Source organism: Cebidichthys violaceus, unplaced genomic scaffold (assembly GCF_023349555.1).
Source record: "Cebidichthys violaceus isolate CVI_PGR_0920_01 unplaced genomic scaffold, fCebVio1.0.p SCAF_4, whole genome shotgun sequence".
NCBI lineage: Eukaryota > Metazoa > Chordata > Actinopteri > Perciformes > Stichaeidae > Cebidichthys > Cebidichthys violaceus.
In genome coordinates, this window is record NW_027176594.1 from 10,980,166 (window position 1) to 10,996,285 (window position 16,120).

The following is a 16,120-nucleotide window of genomic DNA, read 5'->3' on the forward strand; positions in this document are numbered from 1 at the left end:
AAGGAGGAGAGGACACGTTCACCATCATAGTTTAGCGTGTTAGCACACTGATCGGTATTAGCACATTTGCACTAGCTGGGGGACATGCCGTTAGTTTTGCAAATATTTGGTCATAAAGTATTTTGTAATAATAATAATGATGAATAATTTTGATCTGATGATAGCGCCAGGGGAAAAATGAAGGGGACGCCAAAGTTATTATGCTTGAGAGGAACATGGATGTTTGCACCAAATTTCATAGGAATACATCCAGTAGTTGTTCACGCAAAACTACAAACATCAAAAGAGGTGCCTGCGAATATTTTTTGGGGCTTTTAATGTGAAAGGTGAGAACGGAAGAAGTGGATCTGGTATGTGCTGCCTGTAATAAAGTTTGACGTCTTGGTTCGGACAGAGCCTTCATGTTTCATAAATAGACTGTAGGCACAACTCAACCCGTTCTGCACAACGTGATTGGTTGATGCCTTTATTCACACTGCGAAAGCTCAGAAAAATCAACCTTGTTTCTAAAGACAGAAGCATGTTGCTTTATCGCTGCGTAATATTTGCGTTGTGAGTAACAGGATTCAGTTTGAAGAAAATACATTGACGTGTGGATTAATCGAACAAAAAGGGCCCCGGTGTGTAAAGTCCCAGTGAAACAGAATATTTGAGCAGTGTACAGTTTAAGAGTTATTTAAGACATATCCTTCACATTTGATTGGACTGCTACAAAGTGGGCGGGCTTAGCGTGTAGCATGATAAGGAGCTACAGAGGACTGTGGCTCCACACACACCTCCTTCATCACTAAAAGTTGCAGATTGATTGGTGGATGTCACATTGGTTGAAATCAGTCGGTTGTAGCTCATGTTGGCACACGTCATATTTTGTTTTAGGAAGAAAAGATGATTTTATTTTTACTATATAAATACAAGGAAATCCATTTTTAGTAATTTATGTACATATATTAATGCATTAAGTACACAATATGACCGGGGATGTTGACATGTTGACTTTTAGGGCTCGAGAACTATTGTTAATGTTTGGTAAGGGTGGCAGCTTGTTGTGTATGCACACATCAAGCTTGTGATCATTTAATACAGATCATGCACCACACACACACACACACACTTCACTGTCATCTGCAACCGGTCAACAGCGACAGATGTTAAATGCTGGTTTAGTCGTCACACTGTTCCTCTGACCTCACAGAGACGGCTTTAGTAAATGCAATGTGCTGCTGGAGCTGAAGATTGATAGAAGTGTGGAAGACATCTCACTGTGACAGTTCCCCATAGTGAGATCGTCATGGGTTGTACATCACAGCTTGTGTTCGTCCACATCTTACGCTTTAACAGTGTGTTTTCATTCGTGTGTTCCCCTGATTCCTGAGGTCTCCACAGTGCTCTTGCACCGTGCTCCCCTCCTGTATATGAAATAGCTGCTGACCCATGACCTTCACACTCACTCGCCTGTATTTCACACAATCCCTCCCCCATCCCTCCCCCTCTGCTCTACAGATGCCACTTTACAGATGGAAATCACGCAGAAGGCTCGGCTGACTTTTGACACACACACACACACACACGCATGTGCACACACACGCACACGCGCACACACACACACACACACACACACACACACACACACACACTCCAAGTAAATAGTTTAAAGGTCAAACTTCCATTTGTCCTCCTCACTCAGAGGCCGTCTGCAGAAAGGATTTATCTGATAACTCTTTGGCAAAATAAAACGTACATCAGGTCTAACATGAGGAAAAAGAAGAATGCATTACCAATAATAAAAGAACACAGAAAGAACGTGAAAGAAAACATGTATATGTATCTTTTAGGACCTTCCATCATTACCATAATGACATTACTTCAGGCACAGCTGAGTTCAGATGGCTCAGTGGTGTGGATGGGTTTGATCAAGCTAAATGACTTTAATCGCAGAAATTCTGAGTTTTGTCACTGAATTTAACCCCTCCCCCTTGGTTTATTATCTTTATACCTATAATGGCCTCCATACACCTTAACAGGTCGTATAACAGGGATTTGATTGTTTCAAATGTTACGGTCACCTGACATAAGACACATGACAGGAGGCTGCTGAATCTCATTTGTCTCAGTATTTTAAATTGTTCTTCACTGTCTTCTGCCTGTTAATCCGTCACCTTCATGAGTAATTCATTATCACGTTCACTTCTGTTTAGTGCCTTCTGCTCAACACGCCGAGGATTTTACCGCTAAACAGGTCTGAAACCCCAAAGTAAAACAAACACAACAGACATTCCCAACAGGAATGAATGAGAATGTGATGAGAGTCACGCCTCTGAAATCTGTCCACTCACAGTCAGTGCAGTGTAACGACAACGTGACTCATAAGAACACGAACAAGCACAACACCTTCAGATTGGAGTATGTATGTGTTTACATATCTAGTGTGGTTTTGCGTGTTTGAACACGCATTTCTCACTGCATGTCTGTGCAGACCTAATAACTGTTTGGAGGACTGCAGGATATGGGAAAATATCCTGGATGAGTTTCATTTTGGATGTTGCTATGATGATATGAGGTGCAAATTAATGTTCAATTTCAGGGTTGCCAATTTTGTATGCTGCAACTGAAGTCCTTGAACATGTAAAGAAATCATTTAAAAATGGATCACCTAATAATAATAATAACGTTCAGTCAATCCAGTATGCTATTATTTGCGTCGTGTTCTGATCTGCAATCTGCGACGGGGAACTGAAGCCGATACATTGCTCTCTTCAAAGACACAGACTCCATTGACAAAAGCAGTAATTTTATGTCGCAGAACAAATGTCTTAATGGTCTTTGCTTGTTTGTGTTCTTGTGTGAAACTAACGCGGACGCCACTTAGCCTCTGAGCTGTTTCTCCTGTCTGCATGATGACTACCATCTAAGTTACTGTATGTAATACACTGACGTGGGAAAACATTGGGGAAAAAAGCATTTAGACTCTAATGATCAAAACGTGAATGTTCGGATTGGAATACTTTAGGAACACAACCGGGAAGCTACAGAATGATATAAAAACCTCTAAAAGTAACGGACTCGTCCTTTAATGAAGCTGCCTGTGTTGTGTGTGTACTTCCACAGTCTGCGGTCCTGTGGTGGGTCTGTTTGATTTACTCACCCTGATGCTATGAGCGCTCTGGACTGAGCCATCGCAATCCTCTGTAACGCTGGTCTGCTCAGCCCGGCTAAGCTTGATCTCTGTGGCAGCGGGGCATGGCACACTGTCGCTGCAGATGACAGCGTGCGCTGCGGCTTCATCACCATTGGCGACGGAGATGGCACAGGAGAGGGGGGCGTGGTCACGCTGTTGGCAGGGGAGACCAATGTGGCGGTTGGCACTGATTCGTTGGCTGAAGATGAGGAGTGCTTGGCGGGAATGGACGGAGGGATCAGGTTCGGTTTGGATGACGGAGGCTGAGGAGGCGGGAGGGAGGGTGGAGGCGGCCTATTGGAAGACAAGGAGATACTCAGAGAGGAGGTTCCCGCGGTGAGGGCGGCCAGCGACTGAGCGAAGAGCTGGGCGTTCCTTCTCGGAGAGGCGGTGTTTCTGGAGATGGCGAGCCCGTGCGGCAGCGTCTGATAGTAGTTGGAGTTGGAGTTGGAGTTCTGCTGCTGTCCTCGCCCCAGAGTGGCGGATTTAGATGGACTCAGAGGTTTAGAGGTGACCAGTGCTGAGTTCTTGGGCCGCTGCATGGTTAGTGAGCGTCTACCTAGAGTCTGTATCCCTACTCCTCCTGTATTGGTCTTCACACTGAAGACCAGCATGCACTGCTGGCAGGAACAAGGCTGGCCCAGTCCAGTAGTTGGTAAGCCCCCATTGGGGGAGACAGAGCTTCCAATCCCCATGCTGGCCCCTGACACCCCAACACCAAGCAGGGCTCCTGTTAGGCCTCCTCCTTTGGGTATTGGGAGGGGGCCGGACACTAGAGGGTAAGACATGTCAGCACGTCTCTGGAGCCTTCGACACCTCTGGCTCTGTCTGTTCACCTGCAGGAGGACACAACCAAACAGTCCTTTTACAACATTTCTGATTACTAGTTAAAGGGTACAAGGGTACTTTTCCACCTGGACCCTATTTTGTTTTGTTTTTGTGTCTAACTAACTAATAGGGACAATTAGGGGCAATTTCTGAAATGGGTCCAGTACTGATCCAGAGGGGGGCAGCTGGCAGACTGCTAAAGGAGCTACAATGTAATCCTGAGACATAGAGAGAGAGAGAGACACAGAGAGAGAGAGAGAGAGAGAGAGAGAGAGAGAGAGAGAGAGAGAGAGAGAGAGAGAGAGAGAGACTGGTGGTGTTCCTGAGGCTGCTGTGACCCTCCGACCACAGAGACCTGGTGCTGCCTCATCTTCACATTTCACAAGCAGACGGACACGATAACAAGCAAACGGGATAAAGCGAGAGGTAAAGAGAAGAAGAGGTTGTATTTCTCTGTCGGGTCCTCTCCAGAATGTTGTCAGATTCTATAATAAATATCTCAGCCTGTCAGCACAGGCTGGCACAGCATGCACTTTTAGTGGACCCAACGTCACATTGGCACTGCGCATTGCCCTCGCAGCTCGTTTAGCAGCTGCCAGCTGCAGCAAACTCGCTAAATACTGGAGCAATTATAAAAAAGTTGTTCCAGTCACGACAAAATAGGGTCCAAGTTGAATACTAGCAAAGTCACCCTTTAGCCCTTATTATGGGCTCATCACAGTACGGGGGTGCTGCCACTTGAAACTAAATATCACTCAATTATTTAAAAAAGAAACGGTATGTAAGGAGTGTCAAGTTGATTTTGTCATTGATGTCTATGTAAAGAATTCAAACCCACCTGTGTCATGTTGTGAAAATCAATGAGGTAGCAGAAGCCGAGGGGGGTCAGGTCGAGGCAGGGCTGCTGCCGACTGTGGGCGTTCTCGATGGCAATGGCCACCTCCATGTCGTAGGCCGTCCACGTACCCGCATCGTTTTCCCACTCCCACTGCCAGCCCTGACCTGGGGCCGAGGCTGGGTCATAGAAACTCCTCCGCACCGGACGGATGGTTCCTGAAATAAACAAAATGTGCGATAGTTATTACTTTGTCCCAATGAGCTTCTTCAATAATCCACCAAGAGCCTCTCCACCAGATATAAGACATGAGGTTTTAAAAGCAGAGCAAGGTAGGTGGGAATGGAATAAAACTACAATACAGATTAGTAAGATCTTCACAAATGAAACATGACAAACATAACAATTACAATTTCATAATATCACACTAAAAAACAATAAATCTATCATTTAGGAATGCCAGTAAAACCAAGAGACAGAGAGCGAGGACAAAAGGATACTTATTATATTAATAATAATATAATAGACTAGACTCCATCCTAACTACACCAGGAGCTCTGGACACACAGATAAATGACCTGCACACACAGCAGCTAAAATCACAAAGCTAAGTCTGTGTTCTCTGATTGTTATCACTTGGACTACATGTAACAGACTAAGTTGTCACAGTACATCTACAGATTGAACATCTGGGGTTTGCTCATTGCTTAAATGGTAGAGGGTGCTGCTGTAAATATAAGCTAGTCCATTTCCATTCATCTGTTCAGTGAATGTTAATGACAATACCTTTTGCAGATATGACAGTAAATACTGTGCAGTGGTAGAAATGTGTCCACAGAGACAGAGTTAGAGAGCTGGAAACACAGTAACTATGATCATGTGATCTCTGGATCTGCTGATCAGATGGGTCGATGTTATGATGAGCGAGACGCTCTGTGGCTCCTGTAGCTCGGGGGATGAATTACAGGAAATGAAGCCTCTCTGGAGTCTTCATTTGAAAAGTGTTGGAGGTACAGCAGACAATGTCAGGTTCTCTCTGTTTTGTGGGTTATGTGGAATTCTAAGTGTTAGCTGTTAGGAAAAGTAAGTTTGATAGGGTGTGCTGTTGTGTTGCCTTATACAGCTATATGTTTCTAAACAGGAGATTTGGTTGGACTGTTCAGTAACTTGCAAAATAGTCTTAAAAACCAACCAAGAGAGACGTGGGAGGAGGGTCCCTAAACCAACCAATCAGAAACTACCTCAGTCTCCAGGGGTAACAGGCTATTCAGTCCATGCCGGGACAAGGAGACGAAGACATATATGTGTGTGTGTGTGTGTGTGTGTGTGTGTGTGTGTGTGTGTGTGTGTGTGTGTGTGTGTGTGAGTGAGAGAGAGACTAGTACAAAAGGTGATATTGGCAGAGTGGCATCAGAACAAAGACATCAAAAGGACAGGGCTGAATGGAGGGAGGCTGCATTTGTTTGGTAAGGACAGAGGGACGGAGGGACAGGGGTACAGAGAGACAAAGGGACAGACAGACAGAGGGACAGACAGACAGACAGAGACGGAGGGACAGAGAGACAAAGGGACAGAGAGACATAGGGACAGAGAGACAAGGGGTGAATAACTGTATAGTTTGTGTACAGTTCCCTCACAAGAAGATACCAATCTATCTATTTAAAGGACAGAGCACATGTCTCGCTCTCTGATGATTACCACGTCAAATCTCAACCTGCAGAGCCAACGTCCATTCACAGCCAGACAAACAGCAGGCTGAGGGTTTCCTGATACAACAATGTGCATTTGCAAGAGGAAAGTAAAGGATTAAATAGCTTTAGATTTTTAGTAATTATTAGTACTCAAAAGCTGCTATGATGTGCAGGCTTAAATGTTGCATATTCATTTTAATTCCACTGCATCTTTTACATGGTTTCATCTTCAGAGAACTGGTTAACCTGATGTGGGAACAGCTGTAAAGGTGTTCACTCCAACGGGACAGAACCACGCGGGCTCCTTCATTACCTCCCAAATATGTTCATAATAAAAGGAATAATGTAAGCCATTATGCGATAGGGACTCCAGAATGTCCATTAGCATCTGTGTATTAAGTGTGGCATCAAAGCTGTGGCTGTGCTCTGTGCAGGAATCTCAAGGTCTTATCACAAAGAGGACAAGTTGCCTTTGTCTCTGATCATCACCTGGGATCAGGAGCTTTGTGTGAGTGAGTACATAGAAGTGTGTAGTGTGTGTTATCGGGTCGTGATGGTTCATTAACAGAGAATGACTTCAGTGAGTTAGACTGAAAACAAACATTTGATCTCATCCAAACACCATTGTGACTGATGTATGTGGCTGCCCTGACATATGTGTAGTCAACACTATGGGGGGGCTACTAGCTGGTCCAGTTTGTGCTGCTCCCATAGTTAGTTGGCTGTTTAGTCAGTAATTCTACAAGAAGCAGGCCTACTAATTAAAGGGACATATCATGCTCATTTTCAGGATCATAGAAATACAGTAACCACCGCCTCCAGCACCACCATTCACAACCCACAGCGGCTCAGTGAAGTCCATGCAGTGAGGTCCTGGTATACATCTGAAGATAACACCAGCTCAAGTATCACAGTTGGCCTCTGAGTGGAAAGTTGGATCAGTGCATTACCTAAGTAATCATGTACAGCACATATGACATACGAGCATTTAGAACTATTCACTCAGTTGTTTCTCCAAAAGAAGGCCAGACCTTTGAACTAAGTTTGAAACAGTGGCAGCCATTAAGAGAACCAGAATACAACTCCATAACCAGAAGACTTTAATCCCCTTTAAGCTAGTGGGCACAGGAGACTGGTGTGTGCGTGTATGTGTGAGAGAGAGAGTGTGTGTGTGTGTGGCTTGGGTGTGCCTAGGGATGTCACAATATGAAATTTTCACAATTATTGTCGGAGGAAATATAACAGTTTTCACGGTTATTAACCAGAATATTTATAATAGGCCGCTTGCTAATGACCTAAACGTGTGTTACGTTGGAGAGAAGAGTTCACCGCACGCACAAACGTGTCTCGTGAGACTCGTTCTCACAGGACAACACTGCAGGATTCAGGACACCTTAGTTATCATCGCGGTTATGAAAGCGTGACTTATATAACCGCGGTTACTGCAGAACCGGTTGGTCCCGACATCCCGAGGTGTGCCCCATGTCTACAAAGTAAATAAGACTCTGCAGATAGTAAAAGCATGTGTTAGTGGCTCTGACAGCTACTGCTGAGGGGCAACACAAATACTGTGCACGTGTTTGTCCATGTGTTGTACACAGCAGTACAGCACATAGTACCACACCCCTTCTCAATGTTTCGTCTGTCAGAGCTGCATCTACTCAAGTCCTACTGCTGCTTCCACATGTCAGTCACAGTCTGGGTGTGGCCACTGGATTCATGCACTGGTCAGGCTGTGTGATGGCATGTGAGCGCAGGGTTTTAGCTGCTGAACCCAAGGTCTACCTACTGAACAGAAAATAGAAAGCAGCTGGAGGTCATTTAACAAAATCCAAGAACATGAAAGATGGAGCTGAATGAACTGTGGAAGGTGAACAAATCTGTTGTTGTGTGTGGTGAAGAGCTAAAAGCAAAAGTAAACATGGGATATATGTGTGAATAATTAAAGAGCACCAGTGAGACACATTAAAGTGAGTGAAATGTATGAGAGGGGGAGAGAGGACAAAGAGGCCTGAGGCAGGTGGAGAAAGAGACCGGCCATCTGGTCCTCATTGTTCTCTCTACCATGACCCCTCCCTGCACACACACACACACACACACACACACACACACACACACACACACACACACACACACACACACACACACACACACACACCACTGCAGACTGACCAGCACGCGAGCACCTTAGGGTCGGGTCATACTTTATGCACAAGGGTGTTTGTGATCCTCTCCCTCATGAAACCGTCAAAATCCAGCTCCCATGGTGAGCCAGCACTTCCTCTCTGTCTGTCCAATTCTAGACATGGCTGCCATTCACACAGGTGTTTTGGACTCAACTATGTCCTTTTGAAGTGCTGCATGTGTCATAAAAGCAGGAACATGTGTCATGTAGACCTCAACTCACTGTTTACCTGCATCTCCTCACAGCAGCCTGCTGCTTGACAGTCTTGCATGTGTCGATGAAACATGCAACATCATCATACAGCCTAAATCTGATCTGATATCATGTTATCATATCATTCATCAGCTCATTTACATACAACAACACGTGTCACTCGCTAACCTATCCACACACCCTGCTGACGGCTAAAGTTAACTAGCATTTTAGTTACATTGTGGAGCGTTCAAGCTCCTTTCAGTAAAAACAAGTGAGTACTCCGGAGCAGCAGAACGATGAGGGACGGTTGAGGAAATGACTGAACTCACGTAATGTATGTGAGGCACTGTCAAGGTTACAAATATAACAATGACAAGGACAGAAAACAGCAACAACAAAAAGGTGAGACGTGATACTGACACCAAAGGCTGAAACAGGAAGTCAGAGGAGCCGTGGAATAGTTGTGTTATAGGTAAAGAGAGGACTGGGTGAGGAGGGAGAGAGAAGAACAAGTGGACCTGGAGTCACCGAGATCTTCCAGCATGCATTTCATTTAATGAACTTCTTTCAGACTTCACTTCCTCTTGTTTAGTTTCTTTCATCACTTCCTCCCTCTATCCTTCCTTGTTTCCCACTTTTGATTCATTTATCTTGATTTCTCACCCTCTGTCTGTCTGATACTAGGGCTGCAATAACGAATCGATTAAAATCGATTATTAAAAGCGTTGGCAACGAATTTCATTATCGATTCGTTGTGTCGCGCGATTATTACGCCACTCAATAAGTCGCGGAGATGTTTGAGTATAAAAAAAAAAGTTGAGTTGAGCGCGGAGCAGAGCGGAGGTAGAGGAAAGACCATCGGAGAGACCCGTAAACGTTGTTCTGAAACACATGGCGGAGGCAGAGAAATCAGTACGACCTAAGTCATCCAAGGTGTGGGAGCATTTCACACTAAATAAATCGAAAAAGTGTGTTAATTGCAAAATATGCAAAAGCGACATGGCATGGCACGGGAGCACCACGGCGATGATTCAGCACCTAAAACGTAAACATGTTGGAGTCCTTGATGAGGAGGAAGGGAGTTCAACAGCAGGGTAAGTCACTACAGAATCCTACTGTTGTTCCGTTTTGAAGTGAGGAACGTAACGTCCCTCCAGTAGCTCTCCTGGTGCTGCTGTTTACTCGTTATTCAGCTTGACAAGCATGACAAGTTAGCGTTAGCTCGTTAATAACAGTAGTAAAGCAGGGGTGGAATAGTAAGACTAAAGACACGTTTTTATTCACTTGCCTTTTCCCCGTCGATTCATCGATTAATCGAAAAAATAATCTACAGATTAATCGATTATTAAAATAATCGTTAGTTGCAGCTCTATTCTATACCATCTCTTCTTTTCTCCTTCTATGTTCTCCTTCTAACTCTTCATCAATATATTATATATTGATGAAGAGTTTCTCTCTGTCCTACATGAATAGAGGTCTCCTTCTTTCACAGCTACATTTCCATCTAACTGTCAGGACAGGTGAGGAATGTTTCCATCAGCAGGGTTGAAGGGAATACATGATCTACTTGGACATGAAAATAAAACATAACTATCAAAGCTGAGTCTGTCAAAAGCTGATGATTGGTTCACTGAGTGGAGTCTACAGCACATCCTCCTTTTCTCCGTGGTCTGGTTCCATCTGTTTGATTCCCCACTCATATCTCAAACACATATCTACGTATGATGTTCTGTTGGTTGGACAAACAGATCAGAGCTACATCTATTCTAAATAGTGACAGTAAAATAGAGATAAGCTTGGATAAAGCAGCTATTCAGGAATTTGTAAATCCACTTAAATTAACTTATCATTGCACTTTAATAAAGTTGGGGGATTTACACTTTATATTAAAGAATGATCCAAAATCAAATCAGCAGAGGCTATCTGTCTGTCGGTTGCCATCTGTCCATCTATCTATATCTATATCTACCTATCACTAAGACATTCTCTGGCACTACTTCTGTCTTTCTTTTGTTCCTTCTCATCTTTTCGCCTCCCTGTGAGCCCCTCTAAACCCCATCACATGAGAGTCATCAGCCACAGGCAATCCAGTGGGTGTGTGTGTGTGTGTGTGTGTGTGGTCAGTGTTTCCCACATATAACGATGTGACTGGTGTGCTTTCAGTGTTTAAAGGGCTTCTGAGGCGATGTGTTGTTGTCCATAACCACAGTGGGATGGATGATACAATAACACAGCAGTGACATGAACATGTGATGTCTTCACATGCTCTCATATACTTCCACTCACTGTGTGTTGCAGAGCAGCCAGTGAGTGATGCCCCCCCCTGAGCACACATGTCTGAGTCCAGTCCGCTAGCTTGAAGCTAAGCTAGTTCTTCCAATCACAATATAGTGTGAGTTCCATTAATGATGTGAAAGATAATAAAAATTCCTATTTTAGCTTTCATGTGTCTGCCTTGACAGCTGTATGGAAATATAGGTTAGTGGTTCTTAGAGCAATCCGTTCACTTTCTCTGTCAGGTCACTTTAATCTTCCTCCTGACCTCAGCTCCTCACTTCATCTTGATTTTACATATTTTCTTCTTCCATCCCCCTCCTTGCTGTTTACCTTTCTCTTACACTTTTTCTCACTCCTCTCTCCTCTGACTCTGTCAGGCCGCCTCCTCCCTTCAGCTCTCTCTGCGTCTTTGTCTCTACTCTGTCTCACCTTGAAAGAGTCCAATCCCCTGAGTTCTGGGTTCAGAGTCAATTTTCAGCTCCATCGAGTGTGAGAGAGACGAGCGGAGAGGAGGGTGGCAGAGGTAAAAGAGATAGTGAGAGATAAATCAGGCATCAAGACAAAAGAAGTAACCTTTACAGTCAAAATGCATCCAAAACTCTCTACAGGAAGTACTGGATTTGCATATGCAATCATTTATGTACATTTGAATAGTTCTACATGTGAAAAGTACAGTAACATCATTTCTCTATGGAGTTCACAGGTACATGTAATTGTTGAGGAATTGATAAAAATCTGAATTATCATACAAACTACCAGCAGTGCGTCTACATGTCTGCTCTGTGAGATGATTTCACGACATCATGTTAACAAGAAGCACAGTTTCCATGTTAGACACATAGTTCGCACTGCTACATGTCGTCTCGACAAAGACTGGTGCCGCGCGGCCAACATCACTAGTGCCAATACAATACCTGTGTTTACAACAATAATACATATTTTTTGACTAATCATTCTTTTATATATAGTTATATATAAGTCATCTCTTAGACTTGAATTGGACTACTTTCCCTTTTTATTTGTCCTCGAAATTGACTCTGTGAATGAGTGTTTTTTCTGTCTAAATATAAGAGGCCATATAAGAACTTTACCTAAATTCATGAGTGTAAAACTGGCAAAATTCTAAATGAATGCTGCATTAATGAATATGATCTGCAATGTGAAAGGTGCAGCTGGCAACTGTTCGCTTCAGTCCCACGGCTCTCATCATGGCTGCTGTAAGCTACCTGCAGACAGACACAGTGGAGCATCTTGTACAGTGTCATAGAAGCTCAGGTGGTGTGGTTGGTTTAAACCTGTCGTGAGCTGACTCCTCCCACTCACCTGTTCATGTTTGGTTCCACTCCCTCTCTTGTCACCACAATACCCCACCCCATTGCGTCTCTGGTGAGTCCCCTATCCAACCCTTGTCTCCCCCTTCCTCCCCCATGACCCTAACACCCCATGGCATTGTGGGGGTCTGGGAATGTGTCTCCTTCAGCAGGACCAGCTGGAACGAGAGGAGCAACAGGCTGCAGGAGCAGTGAAAAAGTTTGAACAACACCCCTCAAAGAAACTGATGACAAGTCAGTTTTTAAAAATGCCATGAAATCAGTGAGGGGGACTTAGCTTGTGTCTCCCCGGGGGGCTTGAGGAGTTGTAGCATTCAGTGTTTCCCCTAGGTTTACAGCTTTTTTTTGGGGGGGGGACACTGACACAAACACTTAAAGGAATCATGGTGCTGACAGGCAGGGAGACTCTTGGCCTGTTTATGCTGTCTACATATTCGACAGAACATTCCTAAAACCAAAAAGAAAACTGAAAGAATCCCCTATTCATTCTCTATGTACTGCATTTTATCTGTCTATTTATCGAATTATTTATTTTTGGGCCCGACCACCGACATAGTCGGAGCGGAGGACCTATTGTTATTCTAATGTTTATTATTATCGCGCGTGTTTCGTCGCAAAAAGCAGGTGCTTGGGATACTGGCACGCAAGCCAGAATTTAACTCAACTCCACATCATCAGACCTTTACCAGATTTCACATGTTTGATTAGACTCCAGGCCTGAAGACAGCTGCATGACTGTATGAATCAAAGACATAGCGCCACCTACTGGTAACAGTAAGTTAAAATCTCTATACTTTGGCTCGTTTCTCTTAGTAGGTAAATCAGACCAACATCAAATTAGTTCCACACAAATGTAAGAAGTTCATAATGCCAGTTCATGAAGCTTTTGATGTTTCGTGGAACGCCTTTGCCGTGAAAAACGAAGGTCATTTTGAGAGGCTAGAAATGCTCAAAACATAATCAAACTTGTCACACACACTTAAAATCCTGAATGTAGTTATCTGATGTGATTTTAATGCTTCAGAGTGGCAAGTCGGCTCAATAGCGCCCCCTACAATATTTCACCGGATATTTAAAAGTTACTAAAAGCTTGAGGTTTCATTGAACAACATGGACTTGGTGTAGCGGCCATTTTACATGGTTCGCCATCATCCATCAAGCTGTTGTAACTCAACTGTACTTTGTCAAAACTGTCCCAAAGTTGACACGCTTGATTACTGTCATGATTTTAGGACTTCTGCATGCCAATAATAACTCATAGTCATAGCGCCACCTACTGGCAACCACAGAAGTAAGCAGGATTCTATAATTACAGCGGCCCGAACACTGAACTTATTAAAAGGGTTTGTGGACACATCATGAGAAAAGCAAATGACACTACTGTTCTGTTAACTTTCATGTAAGTCCAAATACAATCAGCAGGACACTGTAGGGAGTTGAACCCCATCCCAGTAAACTGACATTCTTTGGGCGTTGGGGGGGGGACGCCCCCCCTGATATAATGGTAGGGGAAACACTGGCATTTATTGACTGACTAATAAAGTGTACACACACACACACACACACACAGTGCTTCGTTACTGATAGCTTCATACTCCTCATCTCAAACAGACACTCACTACCGTTAGGCTGGGCTTCACCAGTGTAAACCCTGAGTGTGCCAGGCTGACCTCACCACTCAGGTAATGGATGACTTACGGAGAAAGTGGCTGCTTGCTCTCTCTGATGGTGAACCTGTTAGTGTCGCGTTGTCACTGCGGTATTGTATGTGGTTGTATTGGAGTAGTGTTACAAGTACCAGTATGATACTGGTGAGTGGCTCATGAGGATTTCAAAAAAGTAACTGATAAATACTTAAAGAAACTTAAAAGTGTTTCAAGAAGTGTTTCAGGAATCTCAATAAAATTGTGGATTCTGCCTGAAAAAAATGGTTATATAGATATAAATATTTTTCCCATATTGCCCACCCCCCCCACTCCACATGAAAAATAGATTGAATGAGAGCCACTACAAGCTTTGATGTTGGCAGTACTACTGTGGGAAAATGGCCGGTTCAATGCAATGAACCATATGTTTGTTGTGTATATGGTAAATGGACTGTACTTGTATTCCTCTTTTCTAGTCTTCTGACCACTCAAAGCACTTTACATGTCATCATTCATTCATACACTGATGACAGGGCTACCATGCAAGGTGCCCATCAGGACTTTAACTAACATTCATATAACATTCACACACCGGTTAAGTGTCTTGCCCTAAGACACATCGACATGGAATAGCGGAGCCGGGGATCGAACCGGCGATCCTCTGATTTGAAGAACATGTCATGTATAACGTAGCATATATGAGAGAGAGAGAGAGAGAGAGAGAGAGAGAGAGAGAGAGAGAGAGAGAGAGAGAGAGAGAGAGAGAGAGAGAGAGAGAGAGAGAGAGAGAGAGAGAGAGAGAGTGTAAATATCAGTAATGGTACAGTGTAGGTTTCAGAGTGCCTATGAATAAACACATCAGCTCCTCAGGACTAAACTAAATGTTTACTACATGTTTACTACATGTTTACCACATGTTTACTACATGTTTACCACATGTTTACTACATGTTTACCTCATGTTTACCACATGTTCACCACGAGGCTGAGTGATCTAGATGTTGAGAGTGGTAAAGCCATAGTCAGTGCACACCTTAGCTTGTGTGATTCCTTATTCCTTCTGCTTTGTCTTTTCTCTGAATTTATTTTTTGTTATTAATTTATATGATTATTATATTACATGTTTACAAGGCTAGAAGTTACAAGTTATTATATTCTACTGTGATTGAAGGTTTACATTAAGATGTGTTATTCAAAAAAAAGAATGCATCATACGACACATGCTGACTGTATCCAGCGTTGTGTTGGTAATACATAGAATGACTTAGTGCTGGTGTGACATTGAATAATGCAGAAGATAACAAACTTAAAGGTCTGACAGCTCTAAGCCCTGTGAGCAGCCTGAAGAGTATGTGAAGCAGTGAACAGCAGCAGGTGTGACCTAGTCCCTACTGAACAACTTACCTGACACTACAAAACATCCTGACCAACAAATAAAAACATTTTTATCATGTGCATAAACATTCATAGGGACATTTCAGAACTGAAACTGATGTGATCAGTGAGATTGTACTGCTTGTTTGTTCTTGAATGTTGTGTTCACTGCGCCTCTTAAATCAGAAAGAGTTCTACAAAATAAAAGATTTGATATGGGAGTGTCCGAGATTAGCAAACCTCAGTATTTGGCCAACCTACAACTGGAGTCACATGGTTATCAGAGCCCACTGTTGACTGCTCTCTTTTCTCTTCTCCGTCTGTCTTCCTTCCCTCCATCTCCCTCTTCACTGAACTTGTAACAACGAGCAAACCCCCCCCCAGTCTTTCACCTCCTGTGTGTCTCACAGCCGCGATGGATAACTCACATCTGTTCGACAAAATCCAACAATGGTGGAGGAGCGAAAGACAGAGAGAGGGGGAGAGAGAGCGAGAGAGAATACAGACTCCCCCAATTATCTTACTCCTTCTGCAACCACCACTCCCACTCTGTGTCCATCCCCCACTGCACACACTCACACTCC

General features: G+C 43.7%; 1 protein-coding gene across 3 annotated transcripts in view; it reads right to left on the reverse strand.

Annotated features, from left to right (window-relative positions):
- LOC137884777 (E3 ubiquitin-protein ligase DTX4-like) overlaps positions 1–16,120 on the reverse strand; it is a 36,161-nt gene that overhangs the window by 16,257 nt on the left and 3,784 nt on the right. For 2 of the 3 annotated variants that reach the window (XM_068726785.1, XM_068726784.1), the window contains exons 3-4: positions 4,842–5,056; positions 3,143–4,011 (exon numbers count right to left, since the gene is read on the reverse strand). In XM_068726785.1, coding sequence (XP_068582886.1) covers positions 3,143–4,011; positions 4,842–5,056 — 1,084 coding nt within the window. Of the gene's footprint in view, positions 1–3,142; positions 4,012–4,841; positions 5,057–11,615; positions 11,679–16,120 lie in introns of those variants that run through there. The other variant, XM_068726786.1, reaches the window with a different exon arrangement.